Source organism: Ursus maritimus, unplaced genomic scaffold (genome assembly GCF_017311325.1).
Source record: "Ursus maritimus isolate PB19 unplaced genomic scaffold, ASM1731132v1 scaffold_28, whole genome shotgun sequence".
Classification (NCBI taxonomy): domain Eukaryota; kingdom Metazoa; phylum Chordata; class Mammalia; order Carnivora; family Ursidae; genus Ursus; species Ursus maritimus.
In genome coordinates this window covers 16748626-16772369 of record NW_024425341.1, presented here as the reverse complement: position 1 = coordinate 16772369, position 23744 = coordinate 16748626, and the positions used below count along the sequence as shown (strand labels likewise).

Here is a 23744-nt window from a genome sequence, read left to right as displayed (position 1 = left end):
CTTAGAGAATATATTTGGAAAATATATGTGTATGGGACATGTATCTAGAATATGTGAATAATTATTACTGCCCAGAAGATAGAAATCATGGTTTTAAAAAATAGACAATCTGTTTATGGGTAAGATGGCATATATACATACTAGCTTTCTCTCCTGCTAACAGAACTATAAACCTGGAGTGAATGCAAATCTCCTCACGTATTTGGTGTTTCTAAAAAGTAAAGGTCAGCAGGTAGATCAGGTAAGAATACCAGCATTCAAGATGACATTTAATTAGTAGATAAAAAATTATCAACCTTCTACATCTCCTGTTTTGTTTTTCCTTGAGTTGAGTTTCGGCAATTTGGAGCAGACAGAGAGGTATCTAGGAGATACCTCTAGTTCTGGCTCAAGGAGAGTAAAAGAGATTCTTGTGTCTTTTTTCTATTTTCTTGTACCCCAATTCCTCAGGCAGTCCTGTGGCAGAACAGTAGAGACAATGAAAGCAATTGGTAGTGGGAAACTGTAGGAGCCAAACTCTTAAAGGGGAACCTTCCCCATCATGTCAAAATTTATAGAACTGTACACCAAAAGAATAAAAAGTCAGTTTTACTGTTTAATAATTCAGAAAATAGGCAGAAGATTTGAAGTGACGCTTGACTACAGAGCATGGATAAAGAACAAAGAAGAACATGCAAATTCCGTGGTAGTGAACCCAGATCTTCTGGCTTGGATGTTCTTATGGTCCAGTAAAAGTGTCTATTCTGTATACTGACATATGTCCTGTGAGCCACCTAAGGCAAAGTGACAGGGCCCTGTTAAAATATTGAACTTAGAAGCCTCCATTTTATGGTTGGTGATTGATTGATTGATTGCAGTGCTTGTAGGCAAAAATCCATGTTCTGCACCCTGGGGATAAATAAATAAATAGAGAAAGAGGTTATAGTCTTCCACTGCTGGCTGTTGAATAGCCATTCTGATCTCCTCAATTTGAGACATTGCGTAGAGGTTAAGAGCTTGAAGGATATGAAAAGCCCTTGTGGGGTCTTCCATGGAGACCAGGATATCAGTGTTGTAAAATAAGGGTGTACAACTGAAAGAAAGGGGACGGTGGCCTGGTAAATCATGTAGCACAAATAAGAAGTACCCTTCCGGAGAACTGCTGCATTGAGACCCACACTGCTGCGTAAAACAATGTATAAATCTAGAAACAGTAGGCTTTTTGTTTGTTTGTTTCTTTGCTATCCCTAAGGAAAGGACTTCCCCCTACCCCCCCAGCTCTACTGAGGAATAACTGACATATAACATTGTGTGAAAGTTGAGGGTATGCAATGTGATGATTTGATACATGTATATATTGCAAAATGATTACCATAATGAGGTTAGTTAATACCTTTATCACCTCATATAAATTACTTGTGTGTGTGTGTGTGTGTGTGTGTGTGTGGTGAGAACATTCAAGATTTAGTCTTAGAAACTTTCAAGTATATGATATAGTATTGTTAACTCTAGTCACACTGCTATAAATGATAACCTTAGAACTTACACATTTTATAACTGGAAATTTGTACCCTTTGACCAACATCTCCCTGTTTTCTCCTCGTTATAGCCCCTGGACATCACCATTCCATTCTCCCTGTATTTAGATTCTATGTATAAGGGAGATCATAAAGTATTAGACTTCCTCCAACTTATTTTACTTGGCATTATGCTATCCAGGCCCATCTATGTTGTTGCAAATGGCACGATTTTTTTTTATGGCTGAAATGTGAGATATATAGAGATATATATATAGAGAGAGAATATATATATATATATATATATATCTCCATTCATCTGTCAAAGAACACTTAAGTAGTTTCTATGTCTTGACTATTGTGAATAATGATGCAGTGAATATGGGGATACAGATCTCTCTTTAGGATAGAAATATGATTGCTTTCAGATATATACCCAGAAGTGGGATTGCTGGATCATATAGTAGTTGTATTTTTAATTTTTTAAGGAACCTCCATACTGTTTTCCATTGTGGCTGTACCTTTTACCTTCCAACCAACAGTGCATAAGAATTCCTTTTTCTACCTCCTTGCCCACACTTGTTACCTCTTATCTTTTCGATAATGACCATTCTAATAGGTATGAGATGTTACTTCATTGTGATTTTGATTTCCATTTCCTTGATGATTGGTGATTTTTGAGCATCTTTTCATGTACCTGTTGGCCATTTTTAGGTCTTCCTTGGAAAAAATACCCATACAGGTTTTGTGCCTACTTTTTAATTGGATTTTTTTTTTTTTTTGAGTTGTGTGAGTTTCTCCAACATATGATTTGCAGATTATTTTCTCCTATTCTGTAAGTTGCCTTTTCATTTTGTTGGTGGTTACCATTGCTTTGCAAAAGCTTTATGGTGTGATATAGTCCCATTATACTTCTGCTTTTGGTGTCATATTCAAAATATTGTCAAGACCAGTGTCAGTGAGTTTTTCATATGTTTAGAGTTTTATAGTTTTGGGTCTTAGGTATAAGCCTTCAGTCCATTTTGAATTAATTTCTGTGATTGGCATAAGATAGGTGTCCATTTTCATACTCTTGCATGTGAAGATCCACTTTTCTCAGCAGTTTTTATCGAAGAGACTATGCTTTCCTCGTTGAGTGTTCTTCACTCTCTTGTCAAGTACTTGTTTCGTTTTTTTTTTTGCCATTTTGAAATTTATTTATTATTATGTTCAGTTAGCCAGTGTATAGTAGTACATCATTAGTTTTTGATGTAGTGTTCAACTACTCATTAGTTGCATATAACACCCAGTGTTCATCATAACACATGCCCTCCTTAATATCCATCACCTGGCTACCCCATTCCCCCTAGCCCCCTTCTCTCCGAAAGCCTCAGTTTTTTTTCCTGGAGTCCAGAGTCTCTCATGGTTTGTCTCCCTCTCTAATTTCTTCCCATTCATTTTCCCTCCCTTCCCCTGTGGTCCTCCGGGTTATTCCTTATGTTCCACATGAATGAAACCATATGAGAATTGTCTTTCTCTGCTTGACTTATTTCATTTAGTATAATCCCCTCCAGTTCCATCCATGTCGATGCAAATGGTGGGTATTCATCCTTTCTGATGGCTGAGTAATATTCCATTGTTTATATGTACCTCATTTTCCTTATCCATTCATCTGTTGAAGGGCATCTCGGCTCCTTCCACAGTTTGGGTATTTTGGACATTGCTGCTATGAATGTTGGGGTGCATGTGCCCCTTCTTTTCACTACATCTGTGTCTTTGGGGTACTGGTATTTACCCCAAAGATACAGATATAGTTTCAAATACCTATTGATGGTACCCGTGTGAGTTTATTTCTGGGCTTGGAATTCTATTGCACTGGTCTATTTCTGACAGTACCATTCTGTTTTGATTATACTTTGAATTCAGGGAATTTCATGCTTCCAGATTTGTTCTTCTTTCTTGGTATTGTATTGGCTGTTTGGCATCTTTTTATGGTTCCATACAAATTTTAGGATTTTTTTTTTCCTATGTCTGTGAAAAATGTCATTGGAATTCTGTGATTACATTGAACTTAAGTAGTATGGACATATTAACAATATTAATTCTTATTCTCTATGAACACAGGATATTTTTCCTTTTGTTTCCTTTCTTTCATGGATATCTTTCACCTCCCTGGTTAAATTTATTCCCAAGAATTTTATTGTTTTTGATGCTATTGTAAATGGGACTTTAAAAAAATTTTTTTTTCAGATGTTTTGTTGTTAGTCTACAGCAACATAACTGATTTCTATATACTGGTTTTGTATCCTGAAACTTTATTGTAATTGGTTATTTATTCTAATAGGTTTTGGTGGAGTCTAGGAATTTCTGTATATAAGATCATATCATCTACAAACAATTTTACTTTTCCCTTTCTGCTTTGGATACCTATTATTTTTCTTTCCCAGTTGGTCTGGCTAGGACTTCCACTATGATGCTGAACAGGAATAATGATAGTGGGCACCCTTGTCTTGTTTCTGATCTTAGAGACCTTCCAGTCTATCATTGAGTATGATGTTAGCTGTGGGCTTATCAAATAGGGCTTTTATTGTGTTGAGCTACATTTTTTCTATATCCAATTTAGTGAGAGTTTTTCTCATGAAAGGCTGTTGAATTTTGCGAAATATTTTTCTGTATCTCTAGAGATGATCATATGGTTGATTTTCATCTTTCATCCCATTAGTGCGTTGATTTATCTTTATTGAACCCTCTTTGCATACCAGAAATAAATCCCTCTTAATCATGGTGTATAATCTTTTGAATGTACTGTTTTGTGGAGATTTTGTGGAGAATTTTTGCGTTTGTATTTATCAAGCATATTTGTAGTTTTCTTCTAGTGTCTTTATCAGGCTTTGGTATTGGGGTAATGCTGGCATCATAAAATGAGTTTGGGAGAATGTGAGAAAGATTGGTATTCTTTACATTTTTGGTAGACTTCACTAGGTAAACCTGGACTTTTCTTTGTTGGGAGGTTTTTTATTCCTGATTCAGTCTTCTTGCTGCTGTTCTCTGATTTTCTCTTTCTTTGATTCAGTCTTAATAGGTTTGTGTTTCTAGGATTGTTTCTATTTCTTTTAGGTTATCAAATTTCTTGGTGTATATTTGTTCATAGTAGTCTCTTATAATCCCTTGGTATTTCTGTGGTATGAGTTGTAATGTCTTCTTGGTTCTGATTTTATTCATTTGAATTTTTTCTTAGTCTAGATAATGGTTTGTCAATTTTATCTCTTTAAAAAACCAAGTTCTTTGTTTCATCTTTTCTGTGGTGTTTCCAGTTTTTATTTATTTCTGCTCTAATCTTTGTTATTTCCTTTTGCTAGTTTTTGGCTTAGTTCTTTTTCTGTACTTTCTTGAGATAGAAAATTAGGTTATTTCAGATATTCTTTTTTTCTTAATATAGGCGTTTATTGCTAGAAAGTTCCCTGTTAAAAAAAAAAAAACTTACAAAAGTAGTTCTAATTTTTATTTTGTTATATTAGTCACCATACAGTACATTCCCAGTTTTTGATGCAATGTTCCATGATTCATTATTTGCGTATAACACCCAGTACACCATGCAATATGTGCCCTCCGTAATACGGGCAGAAGATAAGAACAGACACTTTTCCAATGAAGACATCTGGTAAGTTTTAGTATATTGTTTCCATTTTGTTTTGTTTCACAATATTTTATTTCTTCTTTAATTTGTTGGTTGTTTGGGAGTGTGTTCTATAGCATGTTCGTGAGCTTTCTAGTTTCCTGCCATTGCATTTGAAGAGACACTTGGTATAATTTCAATCATAAATTAGCTAAGAACTTGTTTTGTGAACTAACATATGATCTGTCCCATAGAATGTTCATTGTACACTTAAAAAGAGTGTGTATTCTGCTGCTACTGGAGTGTTCACTATATGTCTGTTAGGTCTGTTGGACTAAAGTGTAATATAATCCAAGCCCATTGTTTCTTATTAGTTGTCTGGATGACTTATCTATTGTTGAAATTAAGGTATTGGAGCCCCTGATTACCGTACTGCTGTTTTTTTCTGCCTTCAGATATGTTAGTGTTGGCTTAATATATTTAGATGCTGTGATATGGTCATATATATTTACAACTGTTATATTTTTTGGATGAATTGACTCATTTTTCATTATATAATGACCCTATTTATTTCTTGTGACCATTTTTTACTTTAACCCTATTTTTTTCTGATGCATGTATAGCTACCCTGTTCTCTTGGTTTCCATTTCTGTGGAATATCTTTTTCCATATCTTCCCTTTGAAAGGAAAGTATTTTTCTCCTTGAAGCTGAAAGGAGTGTCTAGGGGGAGCATATAGTTGGGTCTTCTTTTTTTATCCATTTATCCCCTGTATACCTTTTGAATGGATAATTTAATCCATTTACATTTAAAGTAATTATTGATGGATAAGGACTTATTAATGCTACCTTAATTCTTTTCTGCTGCCGGAGGGCTTAGGGTTTTATATTTTTGGCAGGTGGGGGTGGGGGGGTTATTTTGTCACTTTGCCTCAGTTGAGCATCTAGGAAGTATTAAAACTGAAACCTCATGTACTGTGAACCTGGAAAGTAATCCCAAACAGGCCCTTGGCACTATGAACCTGGGAGGTGGGACATGTCCCCTCGTCCAGGAATTGTGATGTCTAAGGAACAAAACCCAGACTCAGAACAATAAAATAAATTACATACCCTCCACCCAGAAAAAAAAAAAAAAAAAATCCACATATTAAGAGGATACTGCCAGCTGTTCCTGGCTGTTTTTTTGTTCCCTCCTTTATAAATTGATGATTTTTTACAGTGGTGTTTTGACTCCCTTCTCTTACATAAAACATCTTATAACAGTCTATTTTGCACTGATAATTCAACTTCAGTAGCATACTAAAACTACCTTTTACTTCTTGTTCCCTCTGAGGGGGACTCAGCTTTGCATACCTTCTGTTGATCTTGCAAAACTAGGCTGGGTGCCGAACGCTCTGGTTTGTGTCCTTTTTCCTCATCCTGCAGAGTCAGGTTGGCTTTCTGCATTTGCCCAATTGTTGTCTGAAAGGCTTACTTTTATTGCCTTCAGAGTGTGTACAGGGGGACAGCCACAGGATAGAAGGGTGTGCAGGTGATGCACATGGAGCACTGAGGGTGCCTGTGGGCCAGCTGGGGGGGATCCGCAGTTGAAGTCTCTTCAACTCAGGGCAGGCTTCCTGATGGATTCCATGAAGTGGTTATTAGGATCTGCATTCTTTTGATGTGTCCGTTCTGAGGCCTGGCTGCTATTCTCCCATTGGTTCATTGCCCCCTAGTTGTGCAGTGTATGACTCAGTATTCTGGATGGAGTAAAAATTGTGTCTCTTTGTCAATATCCCACACAGCTGGGTGCTCACTAACATGCTCTTACTTTCCCCCGTGGGAGAGATCACAGAAGTTCTCTCTGGGCACTGAGCCGTGCCCCTCGGAGGAAACTGAAACTCTTCTTCTTAAATCCTCCTCAGTGCATCCGTTAATTTCATTATCATTGTTCCAGTGGTGCTCTGGCATACCTCTGTTGGACTCAACTTCCACCAAGACACTCTTGTCCATACGCGATTGTCAAAAATCAGTGTGTTTTAGAGAGGAAATGGTAGAATGCTCTTATTCTGCTGTGATGATATTGCTTACACATAAGCAAAACAAAAGTTCTTAAAAAGTCAGTACTGTCAATTTTACTACATATAAAAAACAAGTTTCTTGGAAAATATCAACTGAAATTATGTCAGGAAAAAATATAAATTCATAGTAAATAAGTAACCATGAATTAAGTTTAAACATTTGCAAATCATCCTTAAAAAGTGAGCAAGTCCAGTAGTTCCTAAGTCACTTTTTAGCAAATATTCAACAACTTCTGAAAGCAGCACAGCCACCATCAGATGCTTTCATCAGGATCCTTTGTTATTGAGAGGATCAGAAAGTGCTAAGGGGTGCAGTGTTAGTGGCAAGTATCAAAAATTGGCAAGAAATATTTCTTCCCAGACAATGAGGACCCTGTCCTGAGAAGGAATACTGTGGTTGGGACCTTACTTCTATACAGAAGGATTACATGGGGAGGTGGTAAAGACAGCTCAGGCAATGAGCACTAAGGAACCAGAGATGGCAGTGTTCAAAGTGCAGGCAAAGATCGAGACCCAGGAAAATGAGTGGTTTACCTTTGAAGTACTGATCCTGTTTCTTAGTGGCAATGGCTCATGAAGAAATCAAGGGGAGTGAAGATTTAAGGGAAGAAGTCTGCCTGAAATTAAGTTCTGAGAGACAAAGGAGGTGTGGCTACGCAGAGGTATCGTATTTTAAGGAAATGGCCAGTTTTCATAACAAATTGAACTACTGAGGTATGTGGTCTCTTGCTTGTAGCCAGTTCACTAGTTCAGAAAAAAATGAATGCTATTCAAATATGAGCATATCAACAAAGAATTTAACACAGTATCTGTGCATATCTGTTAAGAGGGAAATAATTTACAAATGAGAGCAGCTTTTCCTACAGATACAGGAAACTTGCCAGAAAACTTTTGCTAAAAAGTTAAGTGAAATAAAAAACATCACTCTAGTGTGGATAACAAAGTACTTGTAGGAAAGACTGTAAACTATGAGAATTGAGAGATGGCTAGAAAATAGGAAGTAGTATTGTGGCATATGACAAATCTTGCTAATGAACATGGAATCAAAAGGTTTTTCTTTAGCTGTATATAAAATAGCAAAATTCAGGTTGTAGGAATGGTTGGTTAAGCTGTAGGGGAAGTATAAATTAATTGAAAACGATCACAGTAATGGCTTAAAGTAGTGGTAGTGTCACTAATACCATAGAAATTTCTTAAATAATTTTAAAAAGTTAGCAAACTGTAAATTCAAGCAAAGTTTCTTAATTAGGTAAAGGATATCTTAAAATGTCTAGCAAATATTTAGTAGTGATAATTTAAAATAAAGCATATAATTACATACTATTCGTCATTTTATTAGTGGTCTTAGTCAAAGCATAAGAACAGAAAAAGAAATGCAGGGAGTAAATAAATGTAGACACGTCATATTTACTTACGATTGTCCACATGGAAAATTCATCACCATTTATGGAGAACCAATAATAAAAATTATTAGTAGAGTTGAACAGGTTTTCTGAATTCAAAGTCACTATCCAATAATCATTAGGATTTTTATATAGTAAACAATTTAAAAATATAATTGAACATAAAATCTTTAACAATAGGAAGAAAAAATATACTTTAACAAAAGAAGATGTAAAAAAGTTTATAAATAGAATATCAAAATTCAGATGGTATATGTATATATATTTATAGCTAATTGTTGGTTTGTGCTTTTCATCTTCATGTAGGAGTCCTTTATCCTTCTGTTTTTATTTTCAACAAAGAATTAGTAGTCTTTATGACTGAGCTGGATGTGCTCGGACAGATTAAGAAGACCAGGCACGTCACATTACAGCACAGCATCCGTCTTCTGCAATAATATCTAGTGGCTGGAAATTCAAACAGAACCTCTGTGGCTTTCCAATACATAGAAAAGATATCTCTCATAAATTTGAAATTTGGGTTTTAGTATTGATAATTGAGTTACAATGGATTAATTATACTCTAAATATAATTGGATACTAGAGGTGATCTCAAGCACCTTAGTAGGTTTAAAAGTGTTTTGGGTTTTGCTCAGGCTAGTTTTCAAGTTGCTTCATTCAGTAAAGCTACCCAGGTTTTTTGATGAAAATATAATACTTGTTTCAGTGTTTTTGTAAAGTTAAATCTTTAGTATTTAGTGTCATGCCAGATCTTGTCACTGTTTGTCTACCAAACACTGATAGCATAATCTCTCTGAATTAGATTCAGTTGACAATAGCATGCCTTCATTATTCTCCTCACCAGAATTATTGTTGTAAGCTAATCATCATCATTACTATTTATTGAATCTCTTCCTTCTTTAGGGTATGTTTTATGTACTGATTCCTTACAATAATGATGAAAAGGTATTTGTATTATCATCCTTTTATAAACAAGGAAACTATGATTCAGTAAACTCAACTTGTAGCCCACACAACTAGAAAATGATTGATTAGGACTTGATCCCATGTGTCTGACTTCAAGTTCTGTGTTCTTTTTATTCTGGGCTTCTCTGAATCTGGACACATATCTCGTGTTGGATGTTTAAACCAATAGATGTAGTGAGCCATTATGACTACAAATAAATGCCTAAGAGTATTTATATGGTGTGTAAATGTTAAATACTTGAACAGATCAATTTTCTTCCATCCTCTGTTATATCATGCAAATTTTCTCTTTCTGCTTTGAATCCTTGGAAGATAATTACCTTGGCATAGCAGAAAATATTCTAACATTCACAACCACGTACTTGAGAAGGAAATCTTGGCACGTGTTCATGTTCCCCAGTGGCAGACTTGTAGAAGTCAATAACAGGCTGCAGAATACAGACATGTTTTCAAACAATATGTTTTAAAACTCTACTCTGATGACAAAATGTTGAATTAAAAAAAGCTCTTCTTGAAACTTTTCTCTTTCTGTTTTTCATTAATATAGAAATATACAAACTGTGGTCTTTTCCTTAGCTGTTGATAGCTTATGGAAACTAATTTGAATCTTCTTTACCACATTCTGCCTGATAGCCACCACTACCACCACCAAACTTGACTCTATTTATTTTTAAAAAAGCTAGATTGAAAAAATGGATTTGTTCATTTCTAGTCTTATGCAATTCTTAAGATATCCTTACAAAGTTAAGAGGCTACCCAAAATGCTAACCCATTTATTCAGATTCTCAAACATTTGTGTGAAATAACCAATATCCCATTTTTCTTTGGGAAAGAGAATTTTTTTTAGGAATTTTTGGCAAAGTATTATCAGATTTGTGGAAACTGATGAAAGCCCTGGATTGCACGGAAAAGGAAAGCTTCTAGATAAAAACAATGAATTAGAGCAGACCACTTCTGTAATACCAAAAATTGTATGCAAAATGAGAATAATGAGAAATTATTAAATTTCTAAAAATTTCTAAAGAAAGAAGTTCTATCCACATACCCATTTCTTGGTAAAGAACAAGTCTGTATACAATTAGCAATTGTATATTGAACCTATGCAAAAGTATCTTCCAAGGGATCACTGAGTGTTACACACCTTAGTTCCATAGACTGTATTCTATTGCTGTTTTTTTTTTCTTCATTATTCATGTTATTGTATATGACTCACAGGTAGGCTGAGAATGCACTGTTTCCTGATGAGAGGAAGCTGTTCATAGTGCTTTAGGGTGTAGGATAGAGACAAAGTTTGCAATTTCCTTATATGGAAGAAGATATGCAACTATTTAAAAAGTAAATATTACAGCTTCCTGATTCTGAGTTTTAAAAAAAATTAGGTAAAGGAGTATTTATAGGTTCCTCCTGGTCTTGAAAAAAAAAAATGCTATTAAATCCTGTTTATAAATGATGATAATTGTTTATAGAGCTGAATAAGCATTGATTCTGGTTTTACTCCATTTTCCCTTCCTCCATCCCCTAACGTAGAAGGATGATAAACAATAAGCTTCCACATTATGATGAGTTTAAAGTAGAATGGGTGGGTAAAATATTGAAGTACACTGGTACATAACTTTATGGTTTTCAGAAATAAATGTTGACTTGGAATATCAAAATGAGTTAAAATGTTATGTTTTGCAGCCCTTAGCACAGATCTTCATGGCAACCTAAAGCTCTTCATAGATGGCAGTGATTTCAAAGCAGAAATATAAGTGTGATAGTTATATTCATTTCACATGGAAAGAAAAACATCCTAAGAATTTGCAATTAAAAACATGAAAGATAAACATTTTAAAAATCTAATAATCCAAACTTTATTATCACAGTAAATCTTAGTAGGACAGAAGCTCTTTTCTGCCTTTTAACACTGATAATCTATATTGTAAGATGATTCACATACCTTAATGTGTCTTCTGTCTCAAAGAAATTGTATCAGTTTAATTATGTAAGTTTTGTGTCAAATTTAAGCTTGAAATTAATACAAACTATTACACGATTTTCACATTCCTGAAAGGTTCTTTGGTGTCTGCACATTGCGTTGTGTCAGTCGAAATGTATTTCTTGTGACTGTCCAAGACTGCAAGGCCGCTCTGACTTCAGAATGAGCACCTTTACAAATTTATTTGAACTAAATTATGTAACTTCTAATAATATGCAGGTACTATCTCTGTAGTTTTTCATTTTGTTCTCTTTACAAGTGAAAAGCAGATAAATGCTGCTAATGTTTTTTTCAGTGAAGCAACTGCTGTTTTTAAGTTTGAGTCATTTGAAGAGGCATATATCTGTCTGCAAATTGGTAGTTTCTGTGTATAGCCTCATGTATATTTTTGTGTGAGGATTATGGCAAGAATATAATGAAAAGAATAGGGTATACTTTTCGTAATAAATCTAGTTCCTAATTTTGTGTAATGAGGACAGACAATAGCCTCAATAATTCGAAGAACATCTTAAAACTACTCATACATGAATGGACCTCCCTTTTCTTTTTTTTTGAAGGTGTGGTTGCCCTAGTCTTTTGGTTATTATAAAGTCATAATTAAATAAGCCTCACTATGAAGATCCAATACATGGAATGACTGCCTAGCTTCTGTACTCCATGCCAATCACTGCTAACCTTAATCCAACTCATTAGTGATTATAAATATTTGTTGACAGTTATGTTCAATGTGTAACTCCTTTCCATGAAATAAAATATTTAGTCTTAAGAAAGATACTTCCTACCTTTTTTCTTACAAGTGAAGTGTATAGACTGATATGAAATAATGATTGTACTATAAATTTACTATAAGTAAGTCACTTGTGAGTAGTAGAAATGAATTCTCTGATGTGGTTGTCTCTTGTTACTCTGGTCACGATACTACCTGTTTATTAAGAAGTCATTAAATTATTTGCAATATAACATTTTAAAGATATGGACTGTAGAGAGGATTATATAAAACATAGGATAGTCTTTCCTGTAAAGTGAGTACAGTCGACCTTTTAACAAATCAGGTTTGAATTGTGTGGGTCTGTTTATATGCAGATTATTTTTGATAAATACAGTGCAGAACTGGTAGATGTTCATACTATTTTCTGTAGCTTATTTTAAGAGTAAATATATAATAGGGGGCACCTGGGTGTCTCAGCCAGTTGGGTGTCCGACTCTTGTTTCAGTTTAGGTTATGATCTCGGGGTTGTGAGATGGAGACTGCTCAAGATTCTCTCTCTCCCTCTTCCTCTTACCTGCCCCATCTTTAAAAAGATTTAATTAATTAATTAGAGAAAGAGTGTGCGAATGGGGAGGGGCAGAGGGAGAAGGGGAGAGAGAGAGAATCTCAAGCCGACTGTGCTGAGTGCAGAGCCTGACATGGGACAGGAATTGATTTCACAACCCTGAGATCATGACCGGAGCTGAAATCAAGAGGTAGATGCTTAACCCACTGAGCCACCCAGGCTCCCCTCTTTTTTTTAGTATAGTCTCTGTCTGGTTTTGGTGTCAGGACAATGCTGGCCTCATAGAATGACTTTGGAAGTTTTCCTTTCTTTTCTGTTTTTTGGAATAGTTCGAGACGAATGGGTACTAACTCTCCTTGAGACTTTGGGTAGAATTCACCTGTGAAGCCATCTGGTCCTGGACTTCGGTTTGTTGGGAGTTTTTGGATTCCTAATTCAATTTGTTTACTGGTTATTGGTCTGTTTGAGTTTTCTATTTCTTCCTGGTTCACTTTTGGTAGTTTATATGTTTCTAGGAATGCATCCATTTCTTTCAGATTGCCTAATTTGTTGGCATATATTCGCTTATAATCTCTTGTAATTGTATTTCTGTGGTGTTGGGTGGTTATTTTTCGTCTCTCATTTGTGGTTTTATTTATTTGGATCCTTTCTCTTTTTGGTAAGTCTGGCTGGAGGTTTATCCATTTTATTGTTTTTTTTTTTTTCAAAGAACCAGCTCCTAATTTCATTGATCTGTTTTATTGGGTTTGAGTTTTTTTAGTTTCCATATCATTTATTTCCACTCTAATCTTTATTATTTCCTTCCTTCTGCTGGTTTTAGGCTTCTTTTGTTGTTCTTTTTCTAGCCCTAAAGGGTGTAAGTTTATGTTGAGATTTTTCTTGCTTCTTGAGATAGGCCCGTGTTGCTATATACTTTCTCTTAGGACTGCTTTTGTTGCATACCAAAGATTTTGGACTGTTGTGTTTTCATTTTTTCCATGTATTTTTTAAAAAATTTTTTTCTTTGATTTTCTGGTTGACCCATTTGTTGTTTAGTAGCCTGTTTAACCTCCATGTATTTGCGGTCTTTCCAAATTTTTTCTTGTGGTTGACTTCTAGTTTCATAGCATTTGGTCAGAAAGGGTGCATGGTATGATCTCAGTCTTTTTGTATTTGTTGAGGCCTGATTTGTGACCTATTATGTTATCTGCTCTGGAGAATGTCCCAGGTGTACTTGGTAAGAACGTGTAGTCTGTTCTGATATGGAATGTTCTGAATATATCTGTTAAGTGCATCTGGTCCAGTGTGTCATTTGAAGCCATTGTTTCCTTATGTATTTTCTGCTAAGATGATCTGTCAATTGATGTAAGTGGAATGTTAAAGTCCCCTATTATTGTGTTATTATCAATTAATTCTTTTATGTTATTTTATATATTTGGGTGCTCCCAGGTTAGGGGCATAAATATTTACAATTTATCTTCTTGTTGGATTGTCCCCTTTATTATGATATAGTGCCCTTCATAGTCTTCTTGTTACAGTCATTGTTGTATAGTTTGTCTAAGATAAGTATTGCTACTCCAACTTTCTTTTAACATCCATTTGTATGGTAAATGCTTCTCCATCCTCTTACTTGCAACCTGTAGGGGTCTTTAGATGGGTCTTGGATTTTTAATCCATTGTGACACCTTGTGTTTTTTGATTTGAGCTTTTAGTCCATTTACATCAAAGTAATTAATGATAGACATGTATTTAGTACTATCTTAAATTTTTTTTGTCATTTCTGGAGATTTATCTTTGTCACTTTTGATCTTTGCAGTCAAAGAGTCCCCTTTAATATTACTTGCAGGGCTGATTTAATGGTCATGAATTCCTTAGTTTTTGTTTGTCTGGGAAACTCCTTATCTCTCCTATTCTGAATGATAGCCTTTCTGGATAGAGTATTCTTGGCTGTGGATTTTTCCCATATCAGTCATGCCACTCTCTTCTGGCTTGTAAAGTTTCTGTTGAGAAATCTCTAGCTATCCTTATGAGTTAAGAACTTCTTTTATCTTCCTGCTTTTAAGATTTGTTCTTTATCAGTATATGTCTTGGCGTTGGCCTGCATTTGTTGATTTTGATTGGGAGTTCTCTGCCTCCTGGATGTCTGTTTCCTTCCCCAGATAAGGGAAGTATTCCTCTATTATTTTTTGAAATAAACTTTCTATTCCCTTTTCTCTCTCTCTCCTCCTCCTGGGACTCCTATAATATGTTATTATGTTTGATGGAGTCACTGACTTCCCTAAGTCTATTCTCATGTTCCATAATTCTTCTCTCTTTTGTTCAGCTTCATTATTTTCTGTTATTTTATCTTCTGGGTCACTAATTGGTGTTCCTCTGCTTCTTCTAGCCTGCTGTTCATTGCATCAAGCCAGTTTTCAATCTCGTTCACTGTATTCTTCATATCTGATGGATTCTTTTTTAATCTCTGTGGTAAAGGTCTCCCTGATGTCTTCTTTTCTCAGGCCTAGTGAGTATCCTTAAGATTATTGCTTTAAATTTTCCATCAGGCCTATTACTTATATCTCTGGCTATGGCTTTGTCTTGTTCTTTCATTTGGGATGAATTCCCAAAGTCCCATAGTTAGTAAGTGACAATTATTCTGATGGGTAAAATGATACATGATTTTTTAAATTTAGTTTTGTGACCATTACTTTTAAAAAAAAAATCATATTCTGATATTCTTTGATTTACATATTATAACATTACACCCTGTTTTTCAGTGTATAGTCTTTGCTATGACTTCGGGCCAGATGTGGAATCATATCCGTGGACCTCCATATGCTCATAAGAACCCACACAATGGACAAGTGGTAAGTGCATGTTCTAAGCATCCATATTTTGAACTTTAATCCTGTTTCTTTTTAAATAATATTCATATACAACATGGGGCCCCAACTAAGGACCCCGATATCGAGAGTCACATGCTCTACTGACTGGGCCAGTGAAGTACCCCTTTCATCCTGTTTATATAGAAATCAAAATTCATGTGCAGTTATTTAGTGAGAAAGGATTTTGTCTGTAAATCTAGTTTTGTTCTTTCTCTTCTAATACTACCTCTACTATATGCAAATACACACATGCATGTATATATATTTTTTTAGGGTGAGGACTGCTTTACTGTTTAAGAAAATTAGTGTACCTACCACATCAAATAGACATTCATAACCTAGGTTTTCACCTTTACATATTGCTACGGCAGTAATATGTAATGCCAGAAGAGGAGATAGGAACAGTTTGTAGTTGGTGTCCCATTAATGATCAACTTAGAGATTAATTAAAACATCATTAAAAACCCTGGCAGTCATCTTATTAGAATGCTAAGAAGTGTTTGCTACAAAATTAAAAGGGAAATTGATGTGTGGGAAATTGATGTGTAGTTAAATAAGTAGCAAAGTTCACATTAGTAACTGCTACTGAATTTATGTATTTTGTTGCTTTACCTTTTTTTTGTTTGCTGAATGAATGGGATATATTGTAATAGATCAACTTTGGAAAAATAGATCAGCTGTCTATAAGGCTTAATATTTATTAGGTTGGTGAAGATTAACTTTAAAAATGTGACCTTTTTTCTGTAACTTTTTCATTTGGAAAACTTAGAGAATGTACCTGTTACAGACAATTACTAGCTCATACCCAGTACTTGTTTCAGCTCTTCCTCCACTCAGTTCTCCTTACCTTCCGCCAGATTCTTCGGAAATAAGTGCTTAATATCATTTCGTTTCATACAGAAATACTTTAGTAGGTATCCCTAGAAGATAAGGTCTTTGAAAATCATAACCACATCACCTAGAATATTAACTTAATTCCTAAAATTGCAGTTCTGAATGAAATTTTCATATGGCAAAATGTTATAAATGCTCTGTAACTCTATACATATAAAGTTTGACATTTATTCTTCATTGCTTATAGTGCTTCAGATACCTTTAATATTAAAGCCAACAAGTCTACATTGCGACTTTTTTTGAACTTTATGGAACTCTGTACATTGGGAACTCTGTACATTGGGAAATAATTTTTCATTGCCCGTTCCCTGACTGTCCAATCAGGTTTTAAGGACTAGTTGCTAATTGCCAGAGTTAGGTAATGATCAGTTTGGTCTTCGATTTCTCCTGAAGATGGCAGTGATACGGAACCGGAGTTAGACTGTTTGGATGATCAGCTGCCATAGTCATTTAGACATGGGTTTTGCCACGTGTGTATATTTTTGAAATCTTTCACTACTTAGAGGGGTTGCTGAATGTTTTTAATATTCAAACTGAGTTATTTTAAAGAAAAATAATTATCAAGAAAGTCTTTCCAACAGCCCCACTAGAAAGTGTTGTCCTCTCCTTCTCCCTGATACCCACACTCTGTCCCTTTCCTATTTTTCCTTCATAGCACTTAATCATCTTGTAACATGCTATCAAATCTACTTATTTTGTACTATTTTTATTTGTCTGCCTTTTATCATGACACCAGTAAGACATTAAAAAGTCCTGCTGTCAGGTGCTTATCAGTCTTTGTCACTGGTATGTTCCTAAAGTCCTGACGCAAAGATTGGATCACTGTTATGTTCCTGCTACTTCAAAGTGTAAATTTAGGAAATCTGATAAATTTTTCATTACTATCTTTTAAGAGAATATCCCTTAGGTTGAAAAGCATTAAGCGTTGCTTTTTATTGTTTGGTTTGTTGAAGTATATGGAAAATTAACTTGTATAGAGGAAGAAAAAACAGTTTTTCTGAGTTTTTGGCTAGGACCCCTATAATGAAATACAGAATTTTAAGAGAAAACAAACAAATTGATTAGCATGTTGTACTTACTGTATCCATGGGAGATACTCGGGGAAAAATCGGTAGTAACACACAGAGGTGACTTACAGTTCAGGCTCAAACACCATCTTCAGCTAAAGATAGAAAACAATGTGTGGAGGGGAGGCCACTAACATGGAGATGACCAGGAAAAGCAAGGTAAGTAAAAGTAAGATCTATTGTGCAGAATTAAGTCACAGGTGCCTTCCCTCCACACATTTTTTGATAAGGGTCTAAAGTTGTCTATAGGAATTTACCCTTGTCCTTCCTGGTCGAGGGGGAGGGACAACTTCGTAAACTTATATGCTGCTTTTAGGCAGATTGGGGAGGCCAGAGAGCTTTTCTTAAGTATCTTCTTCTCAACTGCCTTCAGCTCAAAATAATCCTTACGCAAAAGTGGCATAGTTTTCTTACTATAAGCTCTATTATCTATTGCTGTTTGAAATCATCTCATCTCCTTACGTGTAGTTTACTGGAGTAATAAGCTCCTAAAGTTTGTGCCAGTAACAGTAACTGAATGGATGTGACCTGGTGTTTACGGACTACATGTGAGGCAGTGGACTTTATAGCTGAATATTTTAGGCTATCAGGTGAATAGTCCTAAAACATCTTATTATAATATGTATGGACCCGAGTTACCAGTTTACAATTCCAAGTACCTCTCCCATTTCATGACCATTGTAATTTTACTTTTCAACCTGTTAACCCTACTACTTTGCAAAGAAACTCAGTGTTAGCCTATTTGTACTGTTGCTGTTTCCTAAATAAATATATGCTTTTTTTGGGGGGGGGGGGCTTCCATTCCTGGAATGTCCTCTGTATCTATCAAATTATACCTATCCTTCATCTCACCTGATTTTGCTATCCTTCTGAGATGTGTTACTTCTTAATTACATAGAAGTGCCCCCTACTTCCCTTTACACATTTATTAACATGCAGTTAGTCCATTTATGTATCTATGCATTTTTTATTATAATAATTCTTTAATGTTTCATATATCCCATTTTAGTCAAGTCCTTAGACATGTGGAGTTTCTTTGAAGCTGTTTTCCCCTTTACAACTTGCATTTAGCTGGTCCTCAGTAAATGTTTTATTAAATGATTATAAGGACTCACACTAGAGATTTTTGTTTCTAAAATTGGATTATCTTAATTTTCTCACTAGGCAGAAGAATAATAGGATTAACATGTCACTGTTAATTCAGCATAAAACAGTTACTCACCTTAATGTGACAGAAACGTTTAAAGTTCGGATTAGAGAGAGAATTTATTTAATCTTTTTCCACATTTTTATATCACTATTTTTCAGGTAGTGAGTGGCATAGCCCTTAGGAAAAGGTGCTCTGAGGCCCAGAGGAACACATAAGGAGAATTTTCTGTATTTTTAAAGGGAAAAGCATTTCCTTCATACATACATTTTATCTTACCTTTCAGCAACTTAATATTGAAATTTAAACCTATAGCCAAGGTATCTCTGTATTTCATAAAAATATAAAGGTCTTAGAAATTCAGGAGGTTTTTGCTACAGTAACAATTGCATGAGTGTACTCTTGGCCACAGAGATGTGGATACAGTTTTAAGTTATGTGAGATACTAATTGTTTAGTGGTATAGACAAAGCCTTAAGTCTGACTATTAAATAAAGCACTGTGAAAAGGGGCAGCAGAATGTTGCCTGTTACTATGAGAAACAAACTGAGGGCTACAGAGGGGAGGGGGGTGGGGGAATGGGATAGACCGGTGATGGGTAGTAAGGAGGGCACATATTGCATGGTGCACGGGGTGTTATACACAACTAATGAATCATCGAGCCTTACATCGAAAACCGGGGATGTACTGTATGGTGACTAACATAATATAATAAAAAATCATTATTAAAAAAAAAAAAGAATGTTGCCTGTTAGTATATAGCTTTTTTCTTGGTTTGCATTTTAACATATTCCAACAAAATTTCTCTTCCTGCCTTTTTATATGCAAATGTCAACATACACTGAAACAGGAAATTATGGTTTAAGTTTTGTTTTAATGAATTGCTTTACATAATAATGTGTTTTCATATTACTGAAACAAAATAGAAGATTAACAATGGTTACGGGTATAGAACTTTAATGATTGTTCATTAGAATGATAATAGTAAATGTTTTTAATAGATGTGTTCAAATTTCAAGATATAACTTGAAAATTAATACTATCCTTTGGTAATTTCTTCATATCTTAACCTGTATTTCTAAAGAGAAATTACCATGTAGGATTTGTGTTTTTGAGAATCATTACAATGAAGCTGTTTACCTCTTGCAGTGGTGTGGAATATCTTAAAGGGATTTTACAATTGGCATGAATTCTTGATGACCAGTGTACATCACGTGCATTAGAGTGGAGTAAGGTATAGAAGACAATACTTACTGCTTTTCACATTGGGAACAATTTCCATTTACACTTTAGGTAACTATTATACACAAAGATCAGCTCATTGAGTTGTAATTTTTGTTGTTTTGCTAAATTAATTACATAAATGTTTTCCTTCAACTCTATGTTAGATGTTTTTAGGAACTGTCAGTGTTACGTTAACGTGAACTAACTTGGTAAATACTTAAGGATTGCATTATGAAGGTTTCTGTGACTTCCAGAAATATTTATTTTTTTTCCTCTTCTCTGAAGTTGTGATTTCCAAATACTACTTAATTAGATTGCCATTTTTCCTGTATAAGTTTAATAGAATTTAGCTTTATAAGATCCAGTTTTATATTTTTTAAGCATAAAAACCACATTAGTTAGAAAAAGGCTTATTTTTTTCTTTAGACTGGGCATTGATTTATTGATATTATCACTTGATATTTTAAATTACACTTTAGGAAATCCATAGGAAATTCAAATGTTTAAGACAGTCTTGAAAGAGAGCTACAAAGCTAAACGACTTTAGGTTACCAGATTTCAAAACTTACATTAAAGCTGCATTAATTAATATGGTACTTTATTAATTGTGAAACTCATTCTGTTAAATTGGTGTATTTGTCTATCCTTCAAACATATGAACGCACTTATGGCAATAGTAATACCAAAATGCAGTGTGAATGGTGCTAGAGTAATCTTATCACATACCATAAATATAAATCCCATATGGATTATGTAGGTAAATATGAGTGGAAGACATGCTATATTGAAATACATTATAATTAGGAACTTTCATCATCAAAGTGTTCCTATCAGGAATGTGAAAAGGTAAGTCACAGAGTGGAGAAGATATTTGTAATACAAATGTCTTCACAAGGACTTGGATCCGGAGTATATAAAGAAGAAACACAACTCAGTGGCAAAAATTGGGGGAAGACTTGATCACACTTTCTCAGAAGAGGCTATATTAATGGCCACTAAACATATGAAAAGGATTTCAACCCTATTATTACTTGAGTAAACTGAAGTTGAAACACAGTGAAGTGCTATAATACATTCACCATAATGATTAAGATCAGTAACACTGATCCCATGCAGAGTTTCAGTACCTAGAAAATGAATTCGTTCAAGCAGTTTAAAAGCTGACATGTATTAAAACTGATCATACTCATACCCGTGATCCTGAAATTTTCATAAATATACATTCAAGAGAAATGTATACATGAGTGCCAAATGCAGTATACAAAAATGTTAATAGCATTATTCTTAATAGCTCCAGAGAGGCAACAACCTAAATATGTCTATCAGTAGAATGAAAATAGTGGAACATATATATATATAACTACTTAAACAAAAAGAACAAATCTCAAAGATACCTCAGAGATAGAAAGTGAAAGAAGCCTGGCACAAAATGAGGCAGAACTTGACTGTGTGTTAAATGTCAGAGAAGGGGTAGCTTTGAGCTGTGTGGGTTGTAACTGGAATGGGACAGGAGACGGCTTCTAGAGAGCCTGTTTCTTCATTTAGGGGATAGGTACACAGGTGTGATCGGTTTGTGAAATTTATCTAATTGTAAACTTGTGAAATAGAAACTTTTCTGATGTATGCTAAACATTTTTCTATACTCTGAAAACTGCAAGACATTGATAAAAGAAATTGACGATAAACACAAATGGAAAGATGTACCACGCTCATAAGTATTAATGTTAAGATATGCAGCGCATACTACCCAATGCGATCTATAGCTTCAGTGCAATCCCTATCAAAATACCAATGACATTTTTCACAGAGCTAGAACAAAGAAATCTAAAATTTGTATGGAACCACAAAAGATACGGATTAACCAAAGCAGTCTTGAGAAAGAAAAACAAAGCTGGTGGTATCAAGAGCCCTGACTTCAAACTATACTACTAAGCTATGGTAATCAAAATAGTATAGTACTGCACAAAAACACATAGATCAGTGGAGCAGCTTAGAGAGTCCAAAAATAATTGACCATTTAAACATGGGTTTAATCTCTGACAAAGGAGGCAAGAATATACAACAGGGAAAAGATGGTCTCTTCAATACATGGTGTTGGGAAAACTGGACAGCTAAATATGAAACTGGACCACACACAAACTCAAAAGGGATTTAAGACTTCAATACAAGTTCAGAAAAGTGGACATTTGTCTAAGCAATATTTTTTTAAATCTGTTTCTTTAGGCAAGAGCAAAAAAGGCAAAAATCAACAAATGGGACTATATCAAGCAAAAAGCTTTTACATAGGAAAGGAAATGGAGAGAAGGGAGAAGGAATGGAAGAAGATATTTACAAATGATATATTTGATAAGGGGTTAATACCAAAGTGCATAGAAAACTCACACAACTCGGTATCAAAAAAAAAGTACAATTAAAAAATGAGCAGAGAACCTGAACAGTTCTCCAAAGAATACACACGGATGACCAACAGGTACAGGAAGAGATGCTCAAAATCACTAATCATCAGTGAATGCAAATCAAAACCACAATGAGATATCACCTATCATGTGTCAGAATGCATAGTATCAAGAAGAAAATAACAAGGTTAGCAGGAGGAAAGGGAACCCTCAGGCATGGGTGGTGGGAAAGCAAAATGATAACACCACTGTGAAAAACAGTATGGATGTTTCTCAAAACCTTAAAAAGAGAACTATGTGATCCAGCAATTGCACTTCTGGGTATTTATCCAAAGAAAATGAAAACACTAATTTGAAAAGATATATGCATCCCTGTATTTATTGCAGCATTATTTACAACAGCCAAGATATAGATGCAAGTAAGTCTTCATTATTAGGCGAGTAGATGAAGATGTGATGTGTGTACATACATACACACACACACTGGAATGTTACTTGGCCATAAAGAATGAAATTTTGTCATTTGAGGCAACATGGATGGACTTAGAGGGTATCACGCTAAGTGAAATAAGCCAGAGAAAGGCTAATACCATGTAATTTCACCTATATGTAGAGTCTAAAGAACAAATTAAAGCAGAAACAGTCATAAATACAGAGAACAAACTGACGGTTGTCAGAGGGGAGAGGTGAGGGGGTTGGGAGATGGGTGGAATAGAGAAGAGCATTAAAAGGTACAAACTTCCACTTATAAGGGGAATGCAGCGTACAGCATAGGAAATGCAGTAGTATTTTAACAATTTTGTATGGTGACAAATGTAGGTAGTTTATTATGGTGATCATTTTGTCATGTTAATAAATGGGGAATCACTATATGGTACACCTGAAATTAATAATCATTCAACTGCACTTAAGAAAAATTCCCAAAACATAAAGGCTTTAAATGCATGCTTAAAAATCTTATACTTTAGATGCTAATAATTCTGAGTTCAGCCCTACCACATATTTTTTGTAGATGAGTTTATCTAGTAATCAAACATACCTAAAGGCTGGTGCCAAAGATTAATGGAGATAATTGTTTTTATTCTCTAAATTCTTTTCCTCATTAGATGTTTGGCAAACACTGCATCTAGTATTATCCATGCAGAAGTTAATAGTACATATTCTTGATGAGGAAATTTAATTTTGTTTAACCCAAAGCTTTTCTAACTTATTTTGTCTCCATTCATCTTACATAGCTACTAGACACATTCTTAGAAATGCTGATACGTAATATATATAGTGCTTGTGATGCACATTATCTCATAGATACTAAGTAACCATACTATGAAGTTAAAGAGCAGGTATTTTATAAATAAGGAAAAGTAATATTTCAAGATAAATGAGTATAGGCAGAATTAGAAT

The 23744-nt window shown here is 34.7% G+C and overlaps 1 protein-coding gene across 4 annotated transcripts in view; it reads left to right on the top strand.

Annotated features, from left to right (window-relative positions):
• The window catches only part of TUSC3 (tumor suppressor candidate 3), a 221527-nt gene that overhangs the window by 116083 nt on the left and 81700 nt on the right, over nucleotides 1–23744 (top strand). For all 4 annotated transcript variants that reach the window (XM_040643325.1, XM_040643322.1, XM_040643323.1 and 1 more), the window contains exon 6: nucleotides 15509–15598. In XM_040643325.1, the coding sequence (XP_040499259.1) occupies nucleotides 15509–15598 (90 nt within the window). The remainder of the gene's footprint in view (nucleotides 1–15508; nucleotides 15599–23744) is intronic.